General features: G+C 45.4%; 1 protein-coding gene across 1 annotated transcript; it reads right to left on the bottom strand.

Annotated features, from left to right (window-relative positions):
- Positions 1–29: 29 nt before the first annotated feature.
- On the bottom strand, positions 30–17,337 carry LOC147116203 (transmembrane and immunoglobulin domain-containing protein 1-like). The gene is made up of 6 exons (XM_085990928.1): positions 17,036–17,337; positions 13,233–13,511; positions 9,180–9,464; positions 8,704–8,807; positions 2,798–2,863; positions 30–2,635 (listed from the first exon to the last, which is right to left on the bottom strand). The coding sequence occupies exons 1-5, from the start codon at positions 17,112–17,114 to the stop codon at positions 2,810–2,812; spliced, it is 801 nt and encodes a 266-aa protein (XP_085847054.1). The 5' UTR covers positions 17,115–17,337; the 3' UTR covers positions 30–2,635; positions 2,798–2,809.
- Positions 17,338–22,783: the final 5,446 nt, after the last annotated feature.

The following is a 22,783-nucleotide window of genomic DNA, read 5'->3' as shown; positions in this document are numbered from 1 at the left end:
TGGTGAGAGTGAAGAAACAGAGAATACTCTTTCCATGGCAGTTAGTTTATTCTGATAGTGAATGTACAAGAAGACACAAGCTAAAGATGGCACCTAAAATTAAACACATCACAAAAGATATTTTTCACTTTTATATACAAAATCTGTTTGTAGATAGACACAAGACTGAATTTTCCTTCTGTGTGGTCATTCTTATTACTGAAAACATTGTCATTTTAATAAATCTCAAAATAAAAAGTTTCTCATCCTAAAGAATTCCATAGAATACATGGGATCTTCTGAGCTTTTAACAATTCCAGAGCTAATTCAATTTGGCATCCAATCGTGGACCGAGGGGATGGATTGACGGTGATATATAGACACAGCTCCTTTGTGCATATTATTTAACAGTGCTATTCTGATCATCTATTAATTTTTGAACTTGTAAAATCAATTGGGGCAGGTACACAATAAGTAAAACTACCTAATCAAGAAACCTGAATTGTTCTTCTACAGCTTTAGAGTGAGTTGTCTCTCGCTTCCACTGACAAGAATGACGAGGAAAGATCAGTTAGCAAATAAGGAAATTATTTCAGCTTTTAATTTGATAGTTACACCGAAGACGCTGATAAAACAAGCAGCTGGAGAGGAACTGTGCACCATTACTTCAATATTCATCCTTCACAGAATGCATTCATAGAACCAAGACTGCACTTGAAAATATTTAATTGTATGTGAAGCACATTGGCGCATCCTGAACGGTGTGATAAATTCAAGTTCTATCTTGCAATCTTCATCCTCTAGTTATCTCTCTGGTTATCTTCCAGGTGTTCTGGACTGAGTGCTATGCAGTGGTAAGATTATGTCAGTGATTTTCTAAATTAGTGGTAACATTAAAGCTGCCTCCATGATGTTAGTGTTGTACTGTATTTTTATGATGGCTCTGATAGGTTTTCTCTTTGGGGTCAGTAGGATGATACCCAAGTTGAAAGGGGCCAGTGGACGCAAGTGCCGCTATGGGTGTATCTCCGGTGTCCGCTTGCCCCACACGGTGGAAAATCCTATGCTCGCTCACCCTCGGAAGGCTGCTTGGTCAGGCTTCCCCAACCCCAACCCTTTCCATGTCCTCCTCGATCCCCCTGTGTAAGGGGGATAATCTGCTTTTCCGCCCCCCTTAGGTGCAGGATGAAATGGAACATTTTTCTACTTTATTTTGTTTCAACATCAGGTATGTCTAGGTTCGGTACAGCTTGGCAAGATATAGAGGAAACCTCCCAAACAATATGCATTACTCCCACCTTCAGAGCAGTACCACTTAGCGTACTGGTATGAACTTTTCCACTTCTCACACCAGCCATTCTTGCGATCTCTCTTGGTAATATTACCAATTTTGTACCAAATTGTTGGTAGTTTTATGCTTTGGACCCACAAGGAACTGGGTGGACACTATTTCAAGCACAAAGCAGAGTGCAGTCTCATCATTCTGGGGTAGACTTAAATCCATGCCTCAGGCAGAATAGGATTCTAAGCTACTGCATCACTCATTCCCCTTATTCATTGTCTATGTTTTATTTTCCAGTACTCTATTTTTGCATATGAAAAAAATCAAACACCTTATCACATCTCTCAGGAGCATCCAAGTGCTTGACATACAATGTGATATTTAGCCAAATGCAGTGTCCATTTTCTCTGCAGGAAAAATCCCCAAAATAGCAATGAGATGAATGAGCAATTAACTTGCCTTTGGGGATGTTGGTTGAAGGAGGAATTGGCCAGGGTACGACGAGAATTCCCCACTCTTCAATTAGTGCCATGGGACTTTTACTGTCCATCTGAACAGGAAGACTGGGTCTCAGCTTAAGGTGGTACAGGATTTCCAATAATACAGCACTCTCTCAGTGTCAGCCTAGATTATGTGCTTGGATCCAAAAGTAGGGCTTGAACCTGCAACTTTCGAAGTCAGAAGCAAGAATACTACCAGCTGAGCCACGCTGACATACAAGCACATTATGGTAGATTTTCCTAACTGGCTATGAGAAAGTGGGTCAATCGGTTCCTCATTACACATATGAAGGAATCACTCAGTGACTTAACTGGAAGAAGGAAAAAAAAACATTATTTAAAAGTGCCCAACCTTCATTGGAAAAATTATCAATTTAAAGAGGTGTACAATACTTCACAAATTTTAACAGCAGCTAGAATATTCATAAGTATATTTTCCCAAAGTATATTTTTTTAGCCTACTGTAAAATACAGCTTTGAAATTATTCTTAAAATATTTTTACCTCAGATAAAGGTACAAAATAGAGAAACATTTTGATTGGTCAATGAGTAAAAAAAAAAAATCAGTGAAATTACTGTTATGTTTACTAAAGAACAAGATCTTTTAAAATAACAAATCATGGCTTCTAAAAATCTTGCTAGAATAAAACATTTTTAATTCATGTATGAAATACCATGGAGAAGGTTATAGTCCTGTTTAATTTAATTAAATAACAGAATAACAATTCAACTGTTCGACACCAATAATTGAGGGGGAAAGTGAAATTCAACATGCAGAGAGGAATATTAGGCAGAGTTGGCATCAGTACATTCCTCCTCCTTGCACGGCTTTATACTTTTTCTTCATTATTTTTGTCTTTGTTCCTTTGACATCCTGCAGAAAAAAAATCTTTTTATCTTGGATTAAATTTCCTTTGAGGGAGTTGTGGGTTTCCTCCAAGCTCCTCTGTAATGAATGTGCTAAACATAATTAAAATGTGTCTGTAGCTTGTCTTTAATTAAATGTGCAGCACAACAGAAGATGAATGGTACTTACAGTCTTGCCTTCCTATTGAGTATCATACACATTAAATGTGCTGGTATTGGTTTTCCTTCTGCAGCACTGGGGGAAAAAATCATCAAGTGAAATTTTTCTGTCGGTGTAGCAGTATTTTGCTCAGTAAATCTTGCCAAAAGTGCTTTTGTTACCTCTAGACTTGACTATTCCAACGCACTCCTGGCCAGCCTCCCACATTCTACCCTACATAAACTTGAGGTTATCCAAAATTCAGCTGCCCATGTCCTAACTCGCATCAAGTCTCATTCACCCATCACCCCCTGTGCTCGTTGACCTACATTGGCTCCCGGTTAAGCAACGCCGCGATTTCAAAATTCTCATCCGTGTTTCAAATCCCTCCATGGCCTCGCCCCTCCCTATTTCTGTAATCTCCTTCAGCCCCACAACCCCTCCCCGAGATAGCTGCGCTCCTCTAATTCTGCCCTCTTGAGGATCCCCGATTATAATCGCTCAATCATTGGTGGCCGTGCCTTCTGTTGCCTGGGCCCTAAGCTCTGGAATTCCCTGCCTAAACCTCTCCGCCTCGCTACCTCTCTTTCCTCCTTTAAGATGCTCCTTAAAACCTACCTCTTTGACCAAGCTTTTAGTCACCTGCCCTAATTTCTCCTATGTGGCTCGGTGTCAAATTTTTTGGCTTATAATACTCCTGTGAAGCACCTTGGGATATTTTACTATGTCAAAGGTGCTATATAAATACAAGTTGTTGTTGTTGTAGTAGTAAAGTACAACAGAGGTTGCCCCCCCAAGACTAGGCAGTAACAGTTCATTCACCAATATCATGCAAACATGGCATTGTGGTTAAGGTGCCACTTAGCCATGTGAGTGAAACACAAGGCTCACTTTATACTAAAGTTATGGGTTGTTTTCACAGTTCCCACAACTGCCAACATTGAAACTAACGGGAAAAAGCTGGAACTGTCAGGATTTTAGGGAATAGTTGTGTGTGGTAAATTTCCTCTTTTAATTAAAGTGGGGGAATGCTGGTTCCTCCGCAATTAATAACCCGTTAACACAGTTGCAGGAATGCATTGCTCTGAAACCTGCGAGCTCGGAGAGTGTAATTTCATTAGCAGGACATTGATTACAAAAAAAATTAAAATCAGGCACACTCTTACTTTCCATTAAAACAGGAATTCCCTTCCCATCGATCCCTTGTTGGTATTGCTACCATGTTTAGGGAAGGGAGAACTTTGGTCCTAATCATCTTTTATAATTGCAATAAATGTATCTTATTTCAACAGGAAAATTTTGGCTGTGAGCTAATCTTGAGCTGAAATATTAACCTGTAAGCCAATATAAATTAGTCACATTTAACTATAGTAGTGCATTATTAAGGATCACTAGCCTTAAGTTCATGAACTTTTCCAGAACATTGCTCAATACAATGCATATTCATTTTGTTGGGAGTGCATACATATTTTACACTGTCCTCAACAGGGTGCGGCATAAAGTACAAGTCGTTAATTCTATGTAATCTTCAGTATGAAATAGTCAGTGAAATCCTGTGCTTGAATTCTCACACATTATAGCTGCATCTTAACTGAAATGAATTAAGTGCATAGCTCAGTGAGCTTTTGTACTGGCTTTGCTGAATTAGTCTTCAGCCACACATACTAAAATCAGTTACTTCCCTTTTGAATCCTGAAATAGCCCTTAAATTCTTTCATATTGAGAGTTTTAGCTGAATGGACAACTGAATCGCAAGCTTCTATGTGACTTCTGAAAGATAATCAGCTGAACAAATATTATACACGTGGCAAGGGACATGTTCTGTGTCAGTTTTAACTACCCACCTACAGCAATAGGTAATTAAAGAACGCATAAAGTTCATTCCAAGAACAGCTGATGGTTTCAACTGCTCTGCACCTCTTAGCTTTTGAACCAGTGAGCGCTTTGATCATTATACTTCAGGGCTGGGGTGCATCTTTCAAATTTGATAGCGGAAAATTGTTTCTTATGCAGTTTTTCAGTTTTAAATCCCAAACAAAGTCCATTTTCCCCAACTTGTCACCATTCCAGATGGCACCATCTTGTTGAAGACAAAACCACCCGTGACTAATGCTCCAGAGTAATAATGGTGACATTTGTAATAAGTAAAATGTAAAATACCTCTCTTAGCATTATGTGTTTAGGCATTAAAATATGCCCATGATCCTGGACATTGGAGAAAATATTGAGAAGCTGAAGGTAATGGGCACTGCAGGATTAGAGTGTGTTTTATTACCATGTGTCATGCTGAACGAAGGTGTCCTTTAATGTCTATAAACTTTTTCAACTGTGATCAGTTTATTATAATTCCTACCATAAAACAAACAATGCAGCAGGAACTTCTAAGCCAGGGCAAAAGATAGTTTGCAATAGTGTGTAGTCTGATAGTCATAAAAACCCATTGTGATGATGAGATTTATCCTGCGTCATTTCACAAGGGACTCTGTAATTTAATATGGGGATTGATAGCTAGGCAGTCTTATGGCAAGTTTAAAATGTCCCCACTACTTCCTTTAAGGACGATCTTCTTCTCTGTACTGAAAGAAATACCCAACTTGATGAATGTTTAATGTCACTTCAAAGAGGGTTGTCTGACCGAGACAGGATGGATTGCTTAACAAGTATCGCAGAGAACCACAATTAGCCGTGCTGCACAGCCCACTGGGAGTTGGGATATCATCAGTCCCTATATTAGAGTTGTTTCGTTTCACACTATGGAAGGAATTTTAGCCCCTCCACGACGAGCGGGAGAAGGGCAGGTGGACAAGGGGGAAAAGAGGTTAAAATTGGTAAAAATGTGAAACTTGTCCTTAATATGCCGCAAACGCACCGACTTCCAGTTCAACTGCGGCGGGTTATGGGTGCGTCCGAGTAACGTGCTCTGGAGAGGCGGGTCAGCAATCATAATATTTAACTGAGGCGGCTTTCCTCAGATTTTGGGAGACATTTGAATTTAACCACTGCGGGCCGGGTTTCCCAGGGCTCGGGAACCCTGGCAGCTGATGGGTGAAGGGAGCCGCCACGTCCAACAGCTGAGTATTTTTCCAGCTCTGCTTGTGGGCTAGGAGGAGCTGGAGTGCTTCCCCCCCACCCCCCTCCGATCCCTCATGCAAACCTTCTGCTGCGATTCAGCCGACCCCCCCGCCCAACCAGGTAATCTTCAAACCCCCTCCCTCTGGAATCTTAACAACCCCGCGTCCACCCCCCCCCCGCTCCCAGCACTCCCACACTGAACCCCAAGTAAAAAAATTCTACTGAAGTTCTGCCGTTAATTTTGGCAGGAACTCCTCCTTCCCGGTATTTCCGGGTTTTCCCAACTGCATATATGCGCCCCCACTCACTCTCCGCCTCCCCGTAAATATCAATGCCTATATATCAGGAAAAGCTGTCAGGTAGGTTCTGGGCCTTTGAATATCACTTTAGTTGGCAGTGTTATTTAATTGGGAAGGATCCCTTTCTCTTTTATCTTCCAGATCATACTTTGAAGCAAAGAGTTTTTTGTACTGGTTTTGCTAAATAAGTCCACAACTGGAATCCCACATAAAGTTACAGACAAGCTGAGGCTGGTGGAACTCAATGTATATCGGTCCAAAATAAAAGTCTGATTCCACAGCGAACTATTAGAACTCAAAGGCCTGGATTTTGTGGTCAGCGGCGAAGGAATGGCGCTCGCCGTTCATTACGCTGACAGCTGCCCACAGACTTTTCGCGGGCTTTTGAGCGGCGACTGGTGTCTGATCCAGCGCAGCACATTCTACAGAGGATCTGTGGCGTGTGTGGGCAAGCAACAGCAAGGTTCTTCAACCAATCAGACTGAAGACTCCTCACTGAGCCACGCAGAGTCTGAACCAGGAGGTATAAATTGTATTTAAATCATGTACAGAAAGCGAAATAAAGATTGGGAAATAAAGATGGGATTAACAGAGAGAGATAAAAGCGATACTAATTAAATTCTGACGGAATGAGACTGCACTCGTAAAATTAAATTTTCAGGGCCAGCGAGATTGTTTATGACTGATGACTGATCATGCCATTAAAAATTCACTTACACCTGAATGCACCAGCCCTAACATTTTCTGCTGTGTTTAATGGGTAACTACTGCAACTTCATGCCCTCACATGTATTTCAATGCTGAGTCTCTCGGCGAGGTACTGTTATAGCGCAGCCTGTGGAAGAGGGGGGTACCTTGGACAGCAACTTCTGGGTTTCCGCATCTTACTGCGTATGTGCAGACGTCGGAAGTTGCCGTCCGATTTACTCCATAATAACGGTGAGAGCTGTTAGCCTCACCGTTATTCTCAATGCAAAACCCTGGATAAAATGTATCATTGTTTTGTAACAGATTTTGTAAGCTAAGTGAGAAACATAGATTTACCCATATGCTGTTACTCTTACCTATGCTTCTGCACATTTTATTTCTTAACGAACTTGATTTTTAATTGTTGTGCGACCTATACAAGCTGTCAAGCCTGCTAACTGTCCATCAGTGGGAGAGGTCCAATGTTACCGTGTCCAGTTTACACATCAACAGTAAATAGAGGTTACTGGTGGCCCAGGGATTGCTACCGCACAGCTTACTTCACACATAAGATCCAGTTTCAGTTCATGGGAAGTGTGGGCTTGCCTGTTGAAGTGGTCCTTTGTATTGGGTATGAGATAAAGGAGGAAAAATTGAGTCGCACCCCCTTTGGGGCGCTAACTTCGCCGGGGCACTACTTTTAGCGCCCCGAAACAATTAGCACCCACACGGCCGAAATTCATCGGTAACGCCCCAAGAGGGAGGCGGGGCGCTTCTCAAGAGGGAAGCAGGGCACTTCTGGAAGCGCCCCGCGTCCCTCTTGGGGCCCCGGTGAGGGAATATCGCGCACTACGTGCCGCGGTACTGCAGGCCTTCCTCCCCTTCTTAAAGGGGAGGGCCCTTGCGCAGCACGACCCGGGGCCCAGCTGGACCACCAGGGATTGGAGTGCCAGCAAAAGAGTCCGGCATTCAAGAGACGTGCCGGGCTCAGGGAGCGCAGCCGGCACTCCGCAGGGGGGCTGAAGAGGAGGCCAGGGACAGCAACGGGGACAGGTGCTGGCAGGTGGCCAGCAACAAAAATGGCCGCCCGGCACCTCACCTTTAATTTGCACCGCCCTGGCCACAGGTAGGCCCCCCCCACCGACCCCGTCAGACATAGCATCCGGTGGTAAGTCAGGGAGTGCTACCGAAGATCGTGGCCGGGGCGCTGCGCACGGCGATGACGTCATCACCGGCAGCGCAGGTCACCAACGGTTATCACCGCCGCTAACCTCCCGCTGAATTTTGCAGGAGGCGTTGGCAGTGTCACGCCCGGGCGCTAGTTGCTTTACGCCCCGTGAACAGGAGGCGCAAAGCAACCGAATTTTTAGGCCAAAGTATTTGGAATGTGTTAAGGTGTGATTTATGTACCACTTTTTGCAGTAAGTACAAATAATAAAGTGATCTATACCTCGAGTCAGCAGTTTGTGATTTGAACATTAGTCTCATTGCGCAGGTTATGGATTTCTCTCTCTTTCTTTGATCTCTTTCTCTCAGTTTGCCTGTACTACAAACTATTCATTCCCTGTTCAACATGGCAGGTCGATGAACCACTCCCAGATTTCTGCTAACTCTACTCTTCAACTAGTTGCTAGATGCACAACAACAGTGAAATTTGTTTCATTTTTTTCTTCCTGCTTGCAGTGGTCTCCATTCAACCCTTTCACCTTGTTGTCATGGACAAAACTGAGAATTCACTGTGTTGGGATTCCTCACCATGAATCTGGGTACTGTACTATAATTCTGTCACAGAACACTGACTACTCCATACCTTGGGCTGCAATTTTCTAAATGCTATTCAGCTCTATATCTCAAAGTTTCCATTTTTCATACACTCACCTCAATCATTTTCTTTCTCCGGGAAACGAGTCCAAAAATAACAGTCAGCACAACAACCGCTAGCCCAGCAACGATTGGTTCATATGGTACTTCATACGGTTTATCTGTCAAAGAATATAATGACTGTTACAGGCTGCGGCAAATAAAACATGGTCAATTAAAGATAGCCTTAGAAATAATGCTGTACTAATACTTTGTTTAAAATAGGTAGGCACTGAATAATAGCACACATTCAGTAAAATGGTTTCAATTTATACGCCTCTAGTACAGTACAGCCACATCGGTATACTCTGCGCATGTATTTTATAAGTTTGTAAATTGTAACTGCCAAGGGAAAGATGCCAGTATTTGACATTAGAACAAATCATTATATGTACGAAGTATATTAAAATGGAATATTTAAGGGAAAGGGAATAATATATTTGATCATTTTAATTTAGCTGTTCTTCTTGGCTATGAGTTTGGGTCATTCCTACCTTTCACATTCAGGTGGAAGGCTAAATTGCTGCTTCCAAGTGTGGAATTAGCTATACAGACGTACGTCCCATTTTCCACTTTCTTTATCTTCCTAATAGATAGGCGAAAGACACCACTGTCCCTGTACACACTGTGTTTGCCAGCCACCATCTTCAGGATATTGTTATCTTTAGACCAGTACATCACAGCCGGTGGATTGGACTTCACGTTGCAAGTTAGCGTCACACCATTTCCTCTATGTACTTCGATTTGATCATCACCATCCCTACTCAGCATAGGAATAACTGCAACAATTTAAGCACAAAAAATGAAACACAGTTATAAAGCAATTTTTAACTTGTTACTTTCTATACTATTTTTGAACATGAAAAATTAAAATGACTATTCAAATGATTCCACACTATATATACTAAAGTACTTTCCTGAACGTTAAAAGAAAAGAAAGACTTGCATTTATATAGCACCTTTCACCACCACTACCGGATGTTCCAAAGCGTTTTACAGCCAATGAAGTACTTTTGAAGGGTAGTCACTGTTGTAATGTGGGAAACGCGGCAGTCAATTTGCACACAGCAAGTTCCCACAAACAGCAATGTGATAATGACCAGATAAACTGGTTTTTTAGATGTTGATTGAGGGCTAGGACACCAGGGATAACTCCCCTGCTCTTCTTCGAAATAGTGCCATGGAATCCTTTACGTCCACCTGAGAGAGCAGACGGGGCCTCGGTTTAACATTTCATTCGAAAGACGGCACCTCCGACAGTGCAGCGCTCCCTCAGCACTGCACTGGGAGTGTCAGCCTAGATTTTTGTGCTCAAGTCTCTGGAGTGGGACTCGAACCCACAACCTTCTGACTCAGAGGCGAGGGTGCTGCCCACTGAGCCACAGCTGACACAAAGGGGTCGATTTTCCTGGAGCCGTCAGGCGGGGTTTCAGGCGTGTGGGGGGGGGAAATCCCGATTTCGGGAGTCCCGACACCATCCCGCCCAAAACCCGCCTCCACGTAAGTTTCAGGGGAGGCGGGTACCCGCCCTGCACTGGGACCCGCCGACCCGAGGCGGGTAGGGATTAGTGCCAATTAACTGCCTGTTAACAGATAGTTAACAGGCAGTTTTTAGCCTAATCCCTATTTTGAGGGGTGTCATGTGGGAATCCCGATGGCTCCAAACCACGCCAGGTTAGAGCAGGCGGGCCGTTGGGTTGAAGGACTTGGAGGGGTCGCGATGTCGGTGTTCAGGTGAGTGATGGGTGCATAAGTGCGAAGGTAAGTGTGTTTGATGTGTCTAAAGTGTGTAAAGAAGTTTAAATTACCTGTACTTACCTTAACAGCCTTTCTTCCTCTAGGTTTTGGGAGTCCATCACTCAGCCGGCACTGAAAGCAAAATGGCTGCGAGCTGTCAAAAGTGACAGCCTTCAGCTTTCATTGCCGGGCAGACTTCTAACTGAGTCTGTGTAGAAGGACTCAGGTTAGAAGTCAGACTGTCAGTGTTTGACAGCTTCAAACAGCTGTGAAACACTGATATTTCATCTGCCAAGACCTCTTGACAGATGAAATTTCAGTCTGTGACGTCACCTGTTGCCGGGTGGCTCTTAATTGGCCTGCTGAGCCCGCTGGGCGGGCTCAACAAGGTCAATCAAGGGAAAATCGCATGGATTGGCCGGACGTCGATGTAGGCGGGACTAAAACCCGAAAGTTGTAGTCCCGCCTCCTTCCCGACAGCTTTATGAAAATCTACCCCAAAATGTTCATGCTGCTTCCAAGAAGCATATTGGACATCCCATAGACGACAACAGTAGATGGCTTTCAAGGAACCACAACATTGTATCAAAGATGTTATTTTTCAATCTCTGCAATTCATTTTGTCAGCCTGAGCAATTTTGCTGAACTGGAGAAATTTTGCACCATAAATATCCATTTGCGCTAAATTATACGAGACCTGAATAAATCACTTCATAATAGAATGTAGGACTTTTAAAAAGCCATTCAACAGCCTTGGAGAGGGTGCAGAGGAGATTTACGAGAATGATAGGAGACTTCAGTTATGAGGAGAGGCTCGAGAAACTAGGATTGTTCTCCTTAGAACAGAGAATGTTAAGGGGAGATTTACTATGACTTTTCAAAATTATGAAGGGTTTTGATAGAATAAGTAAGAAGAAACTGTTTCCACTGGCATGTGGGTCAGTAACCTAAGAACACAAATTTGAGATAGTTTATTTTTAGCCCCGTTAAAAGATATACATTTCCCCCCCATTGAATTTTTGTTAAAATATTTAATAACATTTTAATTAATTTTAAATATGTAATTAAAAAAAAATTATTTCATGTGTTCGTGTAGTTTTTAAGTGATCCCTATTCATACTTATGGGAGTTTCGTACGTACGGAACTCCCATAAGTATGAATGGGGATTCCCTTCTTTTATTGGTTGGGCTGGCCCACGTGATCCCAGGACGCTTGTGAACCGCCTGCGCCCCTGGGATACATGGGCCTCCGCCCGTGTGGACCTGGAGAGACCCAGGATCGCAAGCTTCCGTATCTCCTGGGCCACGAGGTAAATGCGTAGATTTTATTTACAGGTCGGAGGCCTCCGATCGCAAATTTTGGCCCATTCTATTTGCATTGGCAACTACTGTCATATAATGCAACAACACTATCAACATTTAGTCAACTCCAAATCCTTTCCTTGTTATTTAATGGCATACTTTGTTGTGTCATTAAATTCACTATTAATTAATACTGTGGCTGGATACAAACTAGAAACCTTTTTGCTTTCTCCATCAGCTTCATTGGATTTCCAGAAGGCATTCGATAAGGTGCCACATAAAAGGTTACTGCATAAGATAAGAGCTCACAGAATTGGGGGTAATATATTAGCATGGATAGAGAATTGGCTAACTAACAGAAAGCAGAGAGTCGGGATAAATGGGTCATTTTCCGGTTGGCAAACGGTAACTAGTGGGGTGCCACAGGGATTGGTGCTGGGGCCTCAACTATATACAATCTACATTAATGACTTGGATGAAGGGACCGAGTGTAATGTAGCCAAGTTTGCGGATGATAAAAGATGGGTGGAAAAGCAAGTTGTGCAGAGGACTCAAAGAACCTACAAAGGGATATAGACAGGCTAAGTGAGTGGGCAAACATTTGGCAGATGCAGTATAATGTGGGAAAGTGCGAGGTTATACACTTTGGCGGGAAAAATAAAAAAGCAAATTATTATTTAAATGGAGAGAGATTACAAACTGCTACAGTTCAGAGGGTCCTGGGGGTCCTTGTGCAAGAAACACAAAAAGTTAGCATGCAGGTACAGCAAGTAATCAAAAAGGCAAATGGAATGTTGGCCTTTATTGCAAGGGGGTTGGAGCATAAAAGCAGGGAAGTCCTGCTACAACTGTACAGGGTATTGGTGAGACCACACCTTGAGTACTGCGTACAGTTTTGGTCTCATTATTTAAGGAAGGATATACTTGCATTGGAGGCAGTTCAGAGACGATTCACTAGGTTCATTCCAGAGATGAGGGGGTTGACTTATGAAGAAAGGTTGAGCAGGTTGGGCCTATACTCATTGGAATTTAGAAGAATGAGAGGTGATCTTATTGAAACATATAAGATACTGAGGGGGCTCGACAGGGTAGATGCAGAGAGGATGTTTCCCCTCGTGGGGAAATCTAGAACTCGGGGCATAGTTTCAGAATAAAGGGTCGCCCTTTTAGAACTGAGATGAGGAGGAATTTCTTCTCTCAGAGGGTCGTAAATCTGTGGAATTCTCTGCTGCAGAGAGCAGTGGAGGCTGGGTCATTAAATACATTTAAGGTGGAGATAGACAGATTTTTTGCAAGATAAGGGAGTGAAGGGTTATGGGGAGCGGGCGGGGAAGTGGCTTTGAGCCCAAGATCAGCCATGATCTTATTGAATGGCGGAGCAGGCTCGAGGGGCCAAGTGGCCTATTCCTGCTCCTATTTCTTATGTTCTTATGTTCCTCCCCTCTCCCTAGCAAGTTCCTTAAAACAATTGAGTTCTTCTGGCTTCTTAAGACTGGTAGGTTACTCACATCTAATATCCAGAAGCACAGTTGTATTGATGTTAAAATTTTTGTTTAAACGGCAGCTGAAAGTAACATCATTGTCATCTTCTGTGATTGGATCGATGCAGACAGTGCTAACATTGATCCGATTCATAGACTTCAAGTTAATTTCTCGGTCTCCCCGAAGCCAGACTAACTCTTCATCCTGGGTGTTGTTGACTGCTGTGCATGTTAATGAAAGAGAATCCGAGATGTTCGTGATGATTCTGTAGTCACTTATGATATCATTAATAGCAATGTCTACACCTGGTTAAAGGAAGAACAGCATTATTTTCCATACATGCAACAGGAAAAGAGTCAACTAAGGAAATAATAAGCGCAATAACTCTACCGTAAGTTATATTGTTGTATTGTAAAAGGGTCCTTCAACTGTCTCCAGTAGTTAGTACAGTAATATTGAGATGTCTACCTCATGGAAATACTATGAAAGTTTGCATTTATAGAACAGGACAAGACAGCATTGTTATTTTGATAATTCAATTTAGCCAAGCATGATGGAACAGCCTATCCTGAAAAGGAAAAGTATCCGTAAAAGAATGCTGCGTACCCAGTTCTTTCATAGTCGGAGTATACCAGAAAGAAGAAATTCTGTAACAAAAGCCTATTTTATGCTATTCTCAGGAAGAGTGACCCAATAGAACCAAGAAGTTGCCCGTGTAGAGCATAATTCAACGGGGTAGGCATTGGATCTCGTCATGCCCGTTTTCCAGGTGGAAAATGGGGGCAAAAAAAGGGTCCAATTTTGTGGGGCTACGTCCCGTGCCATAGATACTTGAAATATGTCCAAATGCCCTGGAGGCCTCCTAAAACAGACCCAACGCCTATTTTGGGATCCCTAGCTGAATTGGGCTGTTCTGAGCAGAACAGGTACTGGCCCTGCTCCGCTCAGGATTTCTTGTCATAGATGTGGCTGCAATCACCCCTCCGCCCCTCCACCCCGTTCGCTTTCCCACCCAGGATTTACCTGAGGGTTGCTGCCAAAGAGGCAGGCGGCCCAAATGGATAGATTGAAATTGGCGATGGAGGTACGAGGCCCAATTTCGATTATTATTGTTCAGTACAGTATTTTTCTAATATTTTTGCAAATTGTTTTTGTAAATAAATTTGGTCACCTATTTCAGCCTGTATGCAGTGGGTCTAGCATTTAATACTTTGTGCCTTCCAGACTGACAGGAGACGGAGTAAAAATACTATGTGAATTCCAGTATGCATTGTTAAAGTATTAGCCCTGGGCTACACATCTAAGATATAACCTATTTGATCTAGTGGGGTTAACCTGGTACAGGAAACTTTCGATTTACCGGCACCTAAATAACCGGAAATCTCGGTTAACCGGCAAAATTCAGGAGTAGGTTCAGGTAACTTTTATTACTTGCCTTCCTCCATCTGTTGCTGTGCAAGGGTGTGGCTGCAGCTGTTGCTAAGCTACAGAGATGCTTGCAACTTGTGGCCATTGTTCTGAACCTGTTGCTAAGCAACAGGGTTTGTTGCTTTATACGGAGCTCTCAGCTCCATATCTTTTACTATAGCGTTCGGTTATCCGGAATTTTTGATGAACCGGCACCACGTCGGTCCCGTCCGTGCCGGATAAAAAAAAGTTTCCTGTATTGTACTCTTATTAGAATAGAAATTATATTTTACAGTCCGATCCCGTAACACTATTTTTTGTATTAATTTTGATCTAAAATGAATTGTGCTGTATCTATAAAATCCCACAGTCTAAAGTTTAATCTGCTAATCGTTTTCCTTCAGGTAGGACACTAAAGTGGAGAGTTCCTGGTTCCATAAAAACCTCCGACACATGATATGTCTGTTAGTGCACAGGCACTTCCCGAACAAGACATATAGTTGGTTTCGGACAACACAGGGAAGTTTTTGAACTGCTTTTCCACTATCCTTCCCAACAACGATGAGCAGCCATTTTGAAGGACACAAATAAAAAAAATCAGGATGAAAGAAATGAGATATAAAACTCATTTGAAATGTCAGTAAATTGGGATATAATGTGACCACCAGCTTTCAGAATCGGTTTTATTAAGCTAGGAATTACTTTGCCCATATCGGTCACGTTTAGTCTTGAGGAACATCGGAACAGGGGTAGGCCATTCAGCCCCTCGAGCCTGTTCTACCATTCAATTAGGTCATGGCTGATCTGTACCTCCATTTACCCGCCTTTTATCCATATCCCTTACCTAATAAAAATCTGTCATTCTCAGTCTTAATCATTTCAATTGCCCACAGCATCCACAGCCTTTGGGGGGGAGGGGGTGGGGAGGAGAATTCCAGATTTTCACTGCCCATGGAGTGAAAAAGTGCTCCCTGATTTCACTCCCAAATGGTTTAGCTCTAGTTTTTGCATTCATGGTTCTGTGCCCAGGTCTTACGTTTGACAAATGTAATACATAGCAATTCATTTCACACAAGTATCACTTCAGGAAGGGCACAAATAGATGATATACACCAGAGAACCATGGAATATTAACAATATTCAGTGATTTATTCATTTGACTGTTTAATTCAGGAGCAACATCGCCACACACAAACTGATTGCTATTAGAGAAAAAAAATCTTTACACAAAACCTAATACATATTTGGTATAATCTTACCAGGTAAGGGAATGGAATCAAAAACATTACGGCATTCAAAATGCAGAGTTAGAGTGCTGGAGAGATGAGCTCCATGGAGCAAATAGGCTTTTTTGTCCTTGATTTTTTTTCACATGTCCTTAAAACTGAATTGTTCTAGCCATTGTAAGAGGCATGGATTTGCTATAATCAGTGCTCCTTCAATATTCTGTTCATATAAGAAAAATATCAGCACTTTTGGCCACAAAAAAGTTTTTATGTTGCTAGTCAGTTCTGCAGAGATGTCTTCCAGTGCTTAGTGTGATCTGAAGTCATGCCCTTGCTGTGTAGCATTGTTACATATAAGTAAAATATATAGCATATAAGCAACCAAAGATACCATTGTACTTAATAGCTGTCAATCAACAGGTTGGCTGAGGGGGTCGGTGCAAATTTACATTTTCAAAAACATTAATCAAACTCTTGCAAAGTCATCAAGTTACTGAAAGCATAAATTTATTAACAGTGTAGATTTCTGAAAGCCAAACTTTGTTGACTTTTTACAAACTAAATGTACCTGGCACACTCTTAATACACAGTCCAAGCAATAGCAGAAGCAAAACTATTGTAACAAATTCTATTTAACGTGATATTACTAAGCAACATTCATAACTTATATTGAGTTTAACACTGACTTTATTAAACACTATTAGTAGTGTTAATCCAAAATATGATATGATAGCACGGTGGCATAGTGGTTAGCACTGTTGCCTCACAGCGCCAGGGACCCGGGTTCGAATCCGGCCTCGGGTGACTGTCTGTGTGGAGTTTGCACATTCTCCCCGTGTTTGCGTGGGTTTCCTCCGGGTGCTCCGGTTTCCTCCCACAGTCCAAAGATGTGCAGGTTAGGTTGATTGGCTATGATAAATTGACCCTTAGTGTTAGGGGGATTAAATACGTGTGGTTATGGGGATAGGGTGGGATATGTGTTGGTGTAGGGGTTACGGGGATCGGGTGGGATATGTGTCGGTGCAGGCTCGATGGGCCAAAATGGCCTCTATCTGCACTGTGGGGATTCTGTGATTCTGTGATAGCACCAAATGAACATACATTGAAATAAATAATTCACATGGTTCAGAATTGTTAAGAACATTTCCATTATCTGTGCTGGTCACTGAAAACAAAATAATATGTAACATACATACCTGTACATCCAGGAACAAAATGCGATGCCACAATAAAACTTAGCCCAAAGATGAGATTCTCCAAGATCCGTGGAGCCATATTTCATTAATAAACAAAGAATCTGTAAAGTGCCAAAGAGCCTCGAGGGTTCCTGATAAAACTCCGAAGCTAAACAATGATCTAGGAAAAACAATGTAAAATTACTTTAATTATTGTTCTGACATTTTCCAGTGGTTCACCTCAACAGATATGCTAACAGAGGAATGTCTCAACAAAACTGTATTGAAACAGTCTTAGACAGCTAGATCTGATCCAAACTTTATATCTGATCCTTTAACATAAATGCTTCTTGTTTAATTTTTATAGCGTCAGTAAAGTATATTTAAATTGCACAGTTTATAACTCCCCATTTTAGTTTTATGCTTTTAATAAGTGAGAGTCAATAAAGATTAACAACTGAGCAAGGACATGAGATTCACCTATAATCAGGTCAACCAAACAAAGCGTTCAAGGACATAGTTACATTTATTTTGAGAATATGAATTTGTTACTTTGCTAAAGAAAAGGTTTACTCATCACAAAAATACAAGTAAGGAGTAGGTTTTATATTTTAACATAGAGGTAAATTGTGTTGTTCAAGTGTATTCCAATGTATGTCATAAAAGTTAAATATTAAATCATGTTCTACGTGAAATCTCACTGCAAAAGAAAAACATGAACCAGTCAACAAACTGTTCAGACTTTTATTCGTCTCTACATCTGCCGTCGCCTCCCTTTAACAAAATACCATGAAACTTGCAGCAAATAATGGTGATACACACAGTTATCTTCGTAATTACTAGTAGGCAGTTTAAGAAATGAGTGAAATCCTGAGGAGATGGTTTACAAACTTAAACTGGAGTCCCTGTAAATGTTAATTACAAAGGGTAGAAACTCAGAACAAAAAGTTATATAGATACTTTAATTTTAATTTAGAGAATGCGAGATTAAACTCACTTTAATCACATCGGTATTTATGTGGATGAATAAGCATTAAAAGGCTTGGAAGGAAGAACATAAAAAGCTTGGATTGAGAAACAGCTCATTTGTTCATTGAGGCCACTCCTTCCGAAAAACAATTTATAATCTGCACAGTCATTTACTTAATCGAAAGAGGAACACAAGTAACTACATGTAAGACCTCCAGAAGAAAACTTAAAAGGCAGACACTGCAAGATATAAATCTAACATGTTGTGTATTCCCCTATCAACCACTCAGAACGTAACGTGCATGAAATGGACAAGGGTTTAGATCTGAGACATTAAATGTTGTTTAATGTCTTGGTTGGGCCATATTGACAAATCTCTTAAATCCAACTCAACCCCTTTTAAACATGCACTTTTCTGTAAATTGTTCATGACTGGAAATAGCACGATTGAAATGTGATTTCCAGAGAAGGAGCCCCCAAATTGTTACAGGGCATAATTTCCTCTGGTATTGTGCTGATTAAGACTAATTGAGAGGGCACTGCACAGGAGGCCACACCCACAGCGGGTCTTCAGGGAGCACCTCTCACACCTCAATTTCACCGAGGAGCAATGTGTGAGGTGTCTGTGCTTTACCAATGAGACTGTCACAGAGCTGCAGCCCCAAACCAGAGCGTGGACAGCACTGCCTGTGGCAGTCAAGGTCACCATGGTCCTTGACACATGTCATGGGGTCATTCCAAGCTGCAGCAGGTGACATCAGTGACTTCTTGCAGTTTGCTGTGAGCCGCTATATTGGGGGCAGGGGGTGTCTGAGGCTCTCTATACCAGGAGGAACATATAAATCACATTCCCCATTGACAGAATGAAACAAGACAAGACAGCACTAGGCTTCGCCCACTTTGCAGGTTTCCCCAGGATCCAAGGTGCCATAGGCTGCATCCACATTGCCTTGTGTGTTCCCTATCACCAACCTTGCATCTTTGTGTATATCGAAAGGGATACCACTCCCTGAATGTGCAGCTTGTTTGAGACAGGTTTCAGTTTGGCTTAATTAACCACTGATTAAATTTGAACCTATTTGCAATTTAGTCAAATATTTAATTCATTAAATACAAACCAAAAACCATTCACTGCACAAGAAAAGCTATCAATCAGCAAGCAGCCGTCATTATAAAGCTAATCAATTAAATTGTTCAATTGTTTTGTAAAGCCTAAGTCCACAATCCACCAAGCACCACAAATCTGATTTATCAAATCACTCAGAATAATTTTCTTCAAATCCTATAAGCGAGCATCTTGTTTCCATTCATATTCATGCTATAAAGGCCCCCAAAAATAATTTAAGTGTTTATTTGAGCCAATTTTTGCCTTATTAATATGCATAGCCTTTGTGGTGTGAATCCTTTAAGAGCTGTGGTGCTATAGATGGGTGCTGGATGCAAGACTTTTAATTATTAAGGTCTTTGTGGTTGTCACACAAATGTTTAATGGATTCAAGTGTACTTTGAAACTGTTCACAAACCAACTTAGTGATAAAATTACAGTGGATCCTTAACAGCTGTAACTCTTAAAACAAAATACAAATAGAGACATTTATAATATCCTCATCTGTGTACAGATGAAAATAAAATAATTTTTTTACATTAATTTATGGCAAAGAAAATCAGGTGTGCAAAACACAATCAGAATGCTTAATACATATTTCAGAACACTTCCCATGGACGTGGAAGTGAACAAGATAGGAGTGGCCCTTTAAGGTTGATATGCATTATGATTAATCACTAGTGACATGTTCAATATGGCAAAATAAAGTCCAGCAACTCCCTCAGCAAACAGCGATCAACATTCCAATGGCAGTTAATCATGTTGGTGTGGCACACTGTGTGTATGTAGATAAACCTGTATAACCCCCTTTTAACTGCTGTATTCCCCTCCCCCCGCAAGACAGTTGCAAGCTGAGAGGAATAAGGCATGTCCAGACTTGCCTGCTGCTGAGAGAAGGAAAACCAATCAGGTTCCAGCAGGTGACCAATCCGTGAGTCATCACAGGTTCGTGGGCTTTACGAATTCAGTCCTGTATTGTGAGAGTTGGAGTAAAGACCTATTTCTTGTAGCTCGCTGTGTTGCCTATTTCTTTACGCGGGAGACTGTAGTCCCCCACACTGGCATCTGCTTTAAAGGTTCACTCCCATTTAAAAAATTGTTAAAACTAGAGTCATTAGGTTCCCTTAATTAGGAAAATAAATTAATTAAAGAGGTGTTGTCACTCCTGAAAAGTTGTTAGTCAAACTGTTACTAAGTGACGTGGTTATATCACTTGTGTAATTATGATGTGCATCAGAACATAGGAATAGGAGGAGGCCCCCCCACCCCACCCCCCCCAACCCCCCCCCCACCCCACCCCCCCAACCCCCCCCCCCACCACCACCAACCCCCCCCCACCCCAACCCCCCCACCCCACCCCCACCCCCACCACCCCCCCACCCCCCTCACCACCCACCCACACCACCCCCCCCCACACCCTCCACCCCCTCCCCACACCCTCCTTCCCCCCCCCACACCCTCCTTCCCCCCCCCACACCCTCCTTCCCCCCCCCACACACCCTCCTTCCCCCCCCCACACACCCTCCTTCCCCCCCCCACACACCCTCCTTCCCCCCCCCCACACACCCTCCTTCCCCCCCCCCACACACCCTCCTTCCCCCCCCCCACACCCTCCTTCTCCCCCCCCACACCCTCCTTCCCCCCCCCCTTCCCCCCCCACACCCTCCTTCCCCCCCCCCCACACCCTCCTTCCCCCCTCCCACACCCTCCTTCCCCCCCACACCCTCCTTCCCCACACCCTCCCACACCCTCCTTCACCCCCCCCACACCCTCCTTCCCCCCCCCACACCCTCCTTCCCCCCCCCACACCCTCCTTCCCCCCCCCACACCCTCCTTCCCCCCCCCACACCCTCCTTCCCCCCCCCACACCCTCCTTCCCCCCCCCACACCCTCCTCCCCCCCCCACACCCTCCTTCCCCCCACCCCACCCACACCCTCCTTCCCCCCACCCCACCCACACCCTCCTTCCCCCCACCCCACCCACACCCTCCTTCCCCCCCCCCCCACCCACACCCTCCTTCCCCCCCCACCCCACACCCTCCTTCCCCCCCCCACCCCACACCCTCCTTCCCCCCCCACCCCACACCCTCCTTCCCCCCCCACCCCACACCCTCCTTCCCCCCCACCCCACACCCTCCTTCCCCCCCCACCCCACACCCTCCTTCCCCCCCCCCCACCCCACACCCTCCTTCCCCCCCCCCCACCCCACACCCTCCTTCCCCCCCCCACCCCCCCCCTCCTCCCACCCCACACCCTCCTTCCCCCCCCCACACCCTCCTCCCACCCACACCCTCCTTCCCCCCCCCCACACCCTCCTTCCCCCCCCCCACACCCTCCTTCCCCCCCCCACACCCTCCTTCCCCCCCCCCCACACCCTCCTTCCCCCCCCCCACACCCTCCTTCCCCCCCCCACACCCTCCTTCCCCCCCCCCCACACCCGCCTTCCCCCCCCACACCCTCCTTCCCCCCCCCCCCCACACCCTCCTCCCCCCCCCCACACCCTCCTTCCCCCCCCCTCCTTCCCCCCCCCTCTTCCCCCCCCCCTCCTTCCCCCCCCCCCCTCCCCCCCCCCCCCACACCCTCCTTCCCCCCCTTCCCCCCCCCCACCCTCCTTCCCCCCCTTCCCCCCCCCACACCCTCCTTCCCCCCCTCCCCCCCCCACACCCTCCTTCCCCCCCTTCCCCCCCCCCACACCCTCCTTCCCCCCCTTCCCCCCCCACACCCTCCTTCCCCCCCTTCCCCCCCCCCACACCCTCCTTCCCCCCCCTTCCCCCCACCCCCCCCACACCCTCCTTCCCCCCCACCCCCCCCACACCCTCCTTCCCCCCCACCCCCCCCACACCCTCCTTCCCCCCCACCCCCCCACACCCTCCTTCCCCCCCTTACCCTCCTTCCCCCCCTTCCCCCCCACCCACCCCACACCCTCCTTCCCCCCCTTCCCCCCCACCCCCCCCACACCCTCCTTCCCCCCCTTCCCCCCCACCCCCCCCACACCCTCCTTCCCCCCCCCCACACCCTCCTTCCCCCCCTTCCCCCCCACCCCCCCCACACCCTCCTTCCCCCCCTTCCCCCCCACCCCCCCCCCACACCCTCCTTCCCCCCCACCCCCCCCCACACCCTCCTTCCCCCCCACCCCCCCCACACCCTCCTTCCCCCCTTCCCCCCCCCCACACCCTCCTTCCCCCCCTTCCCCCCCCCCACACCCTCCTTCCCCCCCCCCACACCCTCCTTCCCCCCCCCACACCCTCCTTCCCCCCCTTCCCCCCCCCCCCCTTCCCCCCCCCCACACCCTCCTTCCCCCCCTTCCCCCCCCCACACCCTCCTTCCCCCCCACCCCCCCCACACCCTCCTTCCCCCCCCACCCCCCCCACACCCTCCTTCCCCCCCACCCCCCCCACACCCTCCTTCCCCCCTTCCCCCCCACCCCCCCTCCCCCCCCCCCACACCCTCCTTCCCCCCCTTCCCCCCCACACCCTCCTTCCCCCCCCTTCCCCCCCACACCCTCCTTCCCCCCCTCCCCCCCACACCCTCCTTCCCCCCCTTCCCCCCACCACCCTCCTTCCCCCCCTTCCCCCCCACCACCCTCCTTCCCCCCCTTCCCCCCCACACCCTCCTTCCCCCCCTCCCCCCCCACACCCTCCTTCCCCCCCTTCCCCCCTCCCCTTCCCCCCCCCCACACCCTCCTTCCCCCCCCC

The sequence above is a fragment of the Somniosus microcephalus genome, chromosome 6 (assembly GCF_052327205.1).
Source record: "Somniosus microcephalus isolate GS21.2 chromosome 6, FLI_Smic_1.0, whole genome shotgun sequence".
Lineage (NCBI taxonomy): Eukaryota > Metazoa > Chordata > Chondrichthyes > Squaliformes > Somniosidae > Somniosus > Somniosus microcephalus.
Note: the sequence above shows the minus strand (reverse complement) of the source record. Positions and strands in the feature narration are given on the sequence as shown.

Excerpts from the sequence above, each read along its gene's own strand:
- LOC147116203 (XM_085990928.1), bottom strand. The coding sequence starts at position 17,114 with ATGGCTCCACGGATCTTGGAGAATCTCATCTTTGGGCTAAGTTTTATT. Across the intron at positions 9,465-13,232 it reads TGTGCTTCTGGATATTAGAT|TTATTCCTATGCTGAGTAGG; the intron begins GTGAGTAACCTA and ends AAATTGTTGCAG. Across the intron at positions 8,808-9,179 it reads CTTCCACCTGAATGTGAAAG|ATAAACCGTATGAAGTACCA; the intron begins GTAGGAATGACC and ends ATTCTTTGACAG.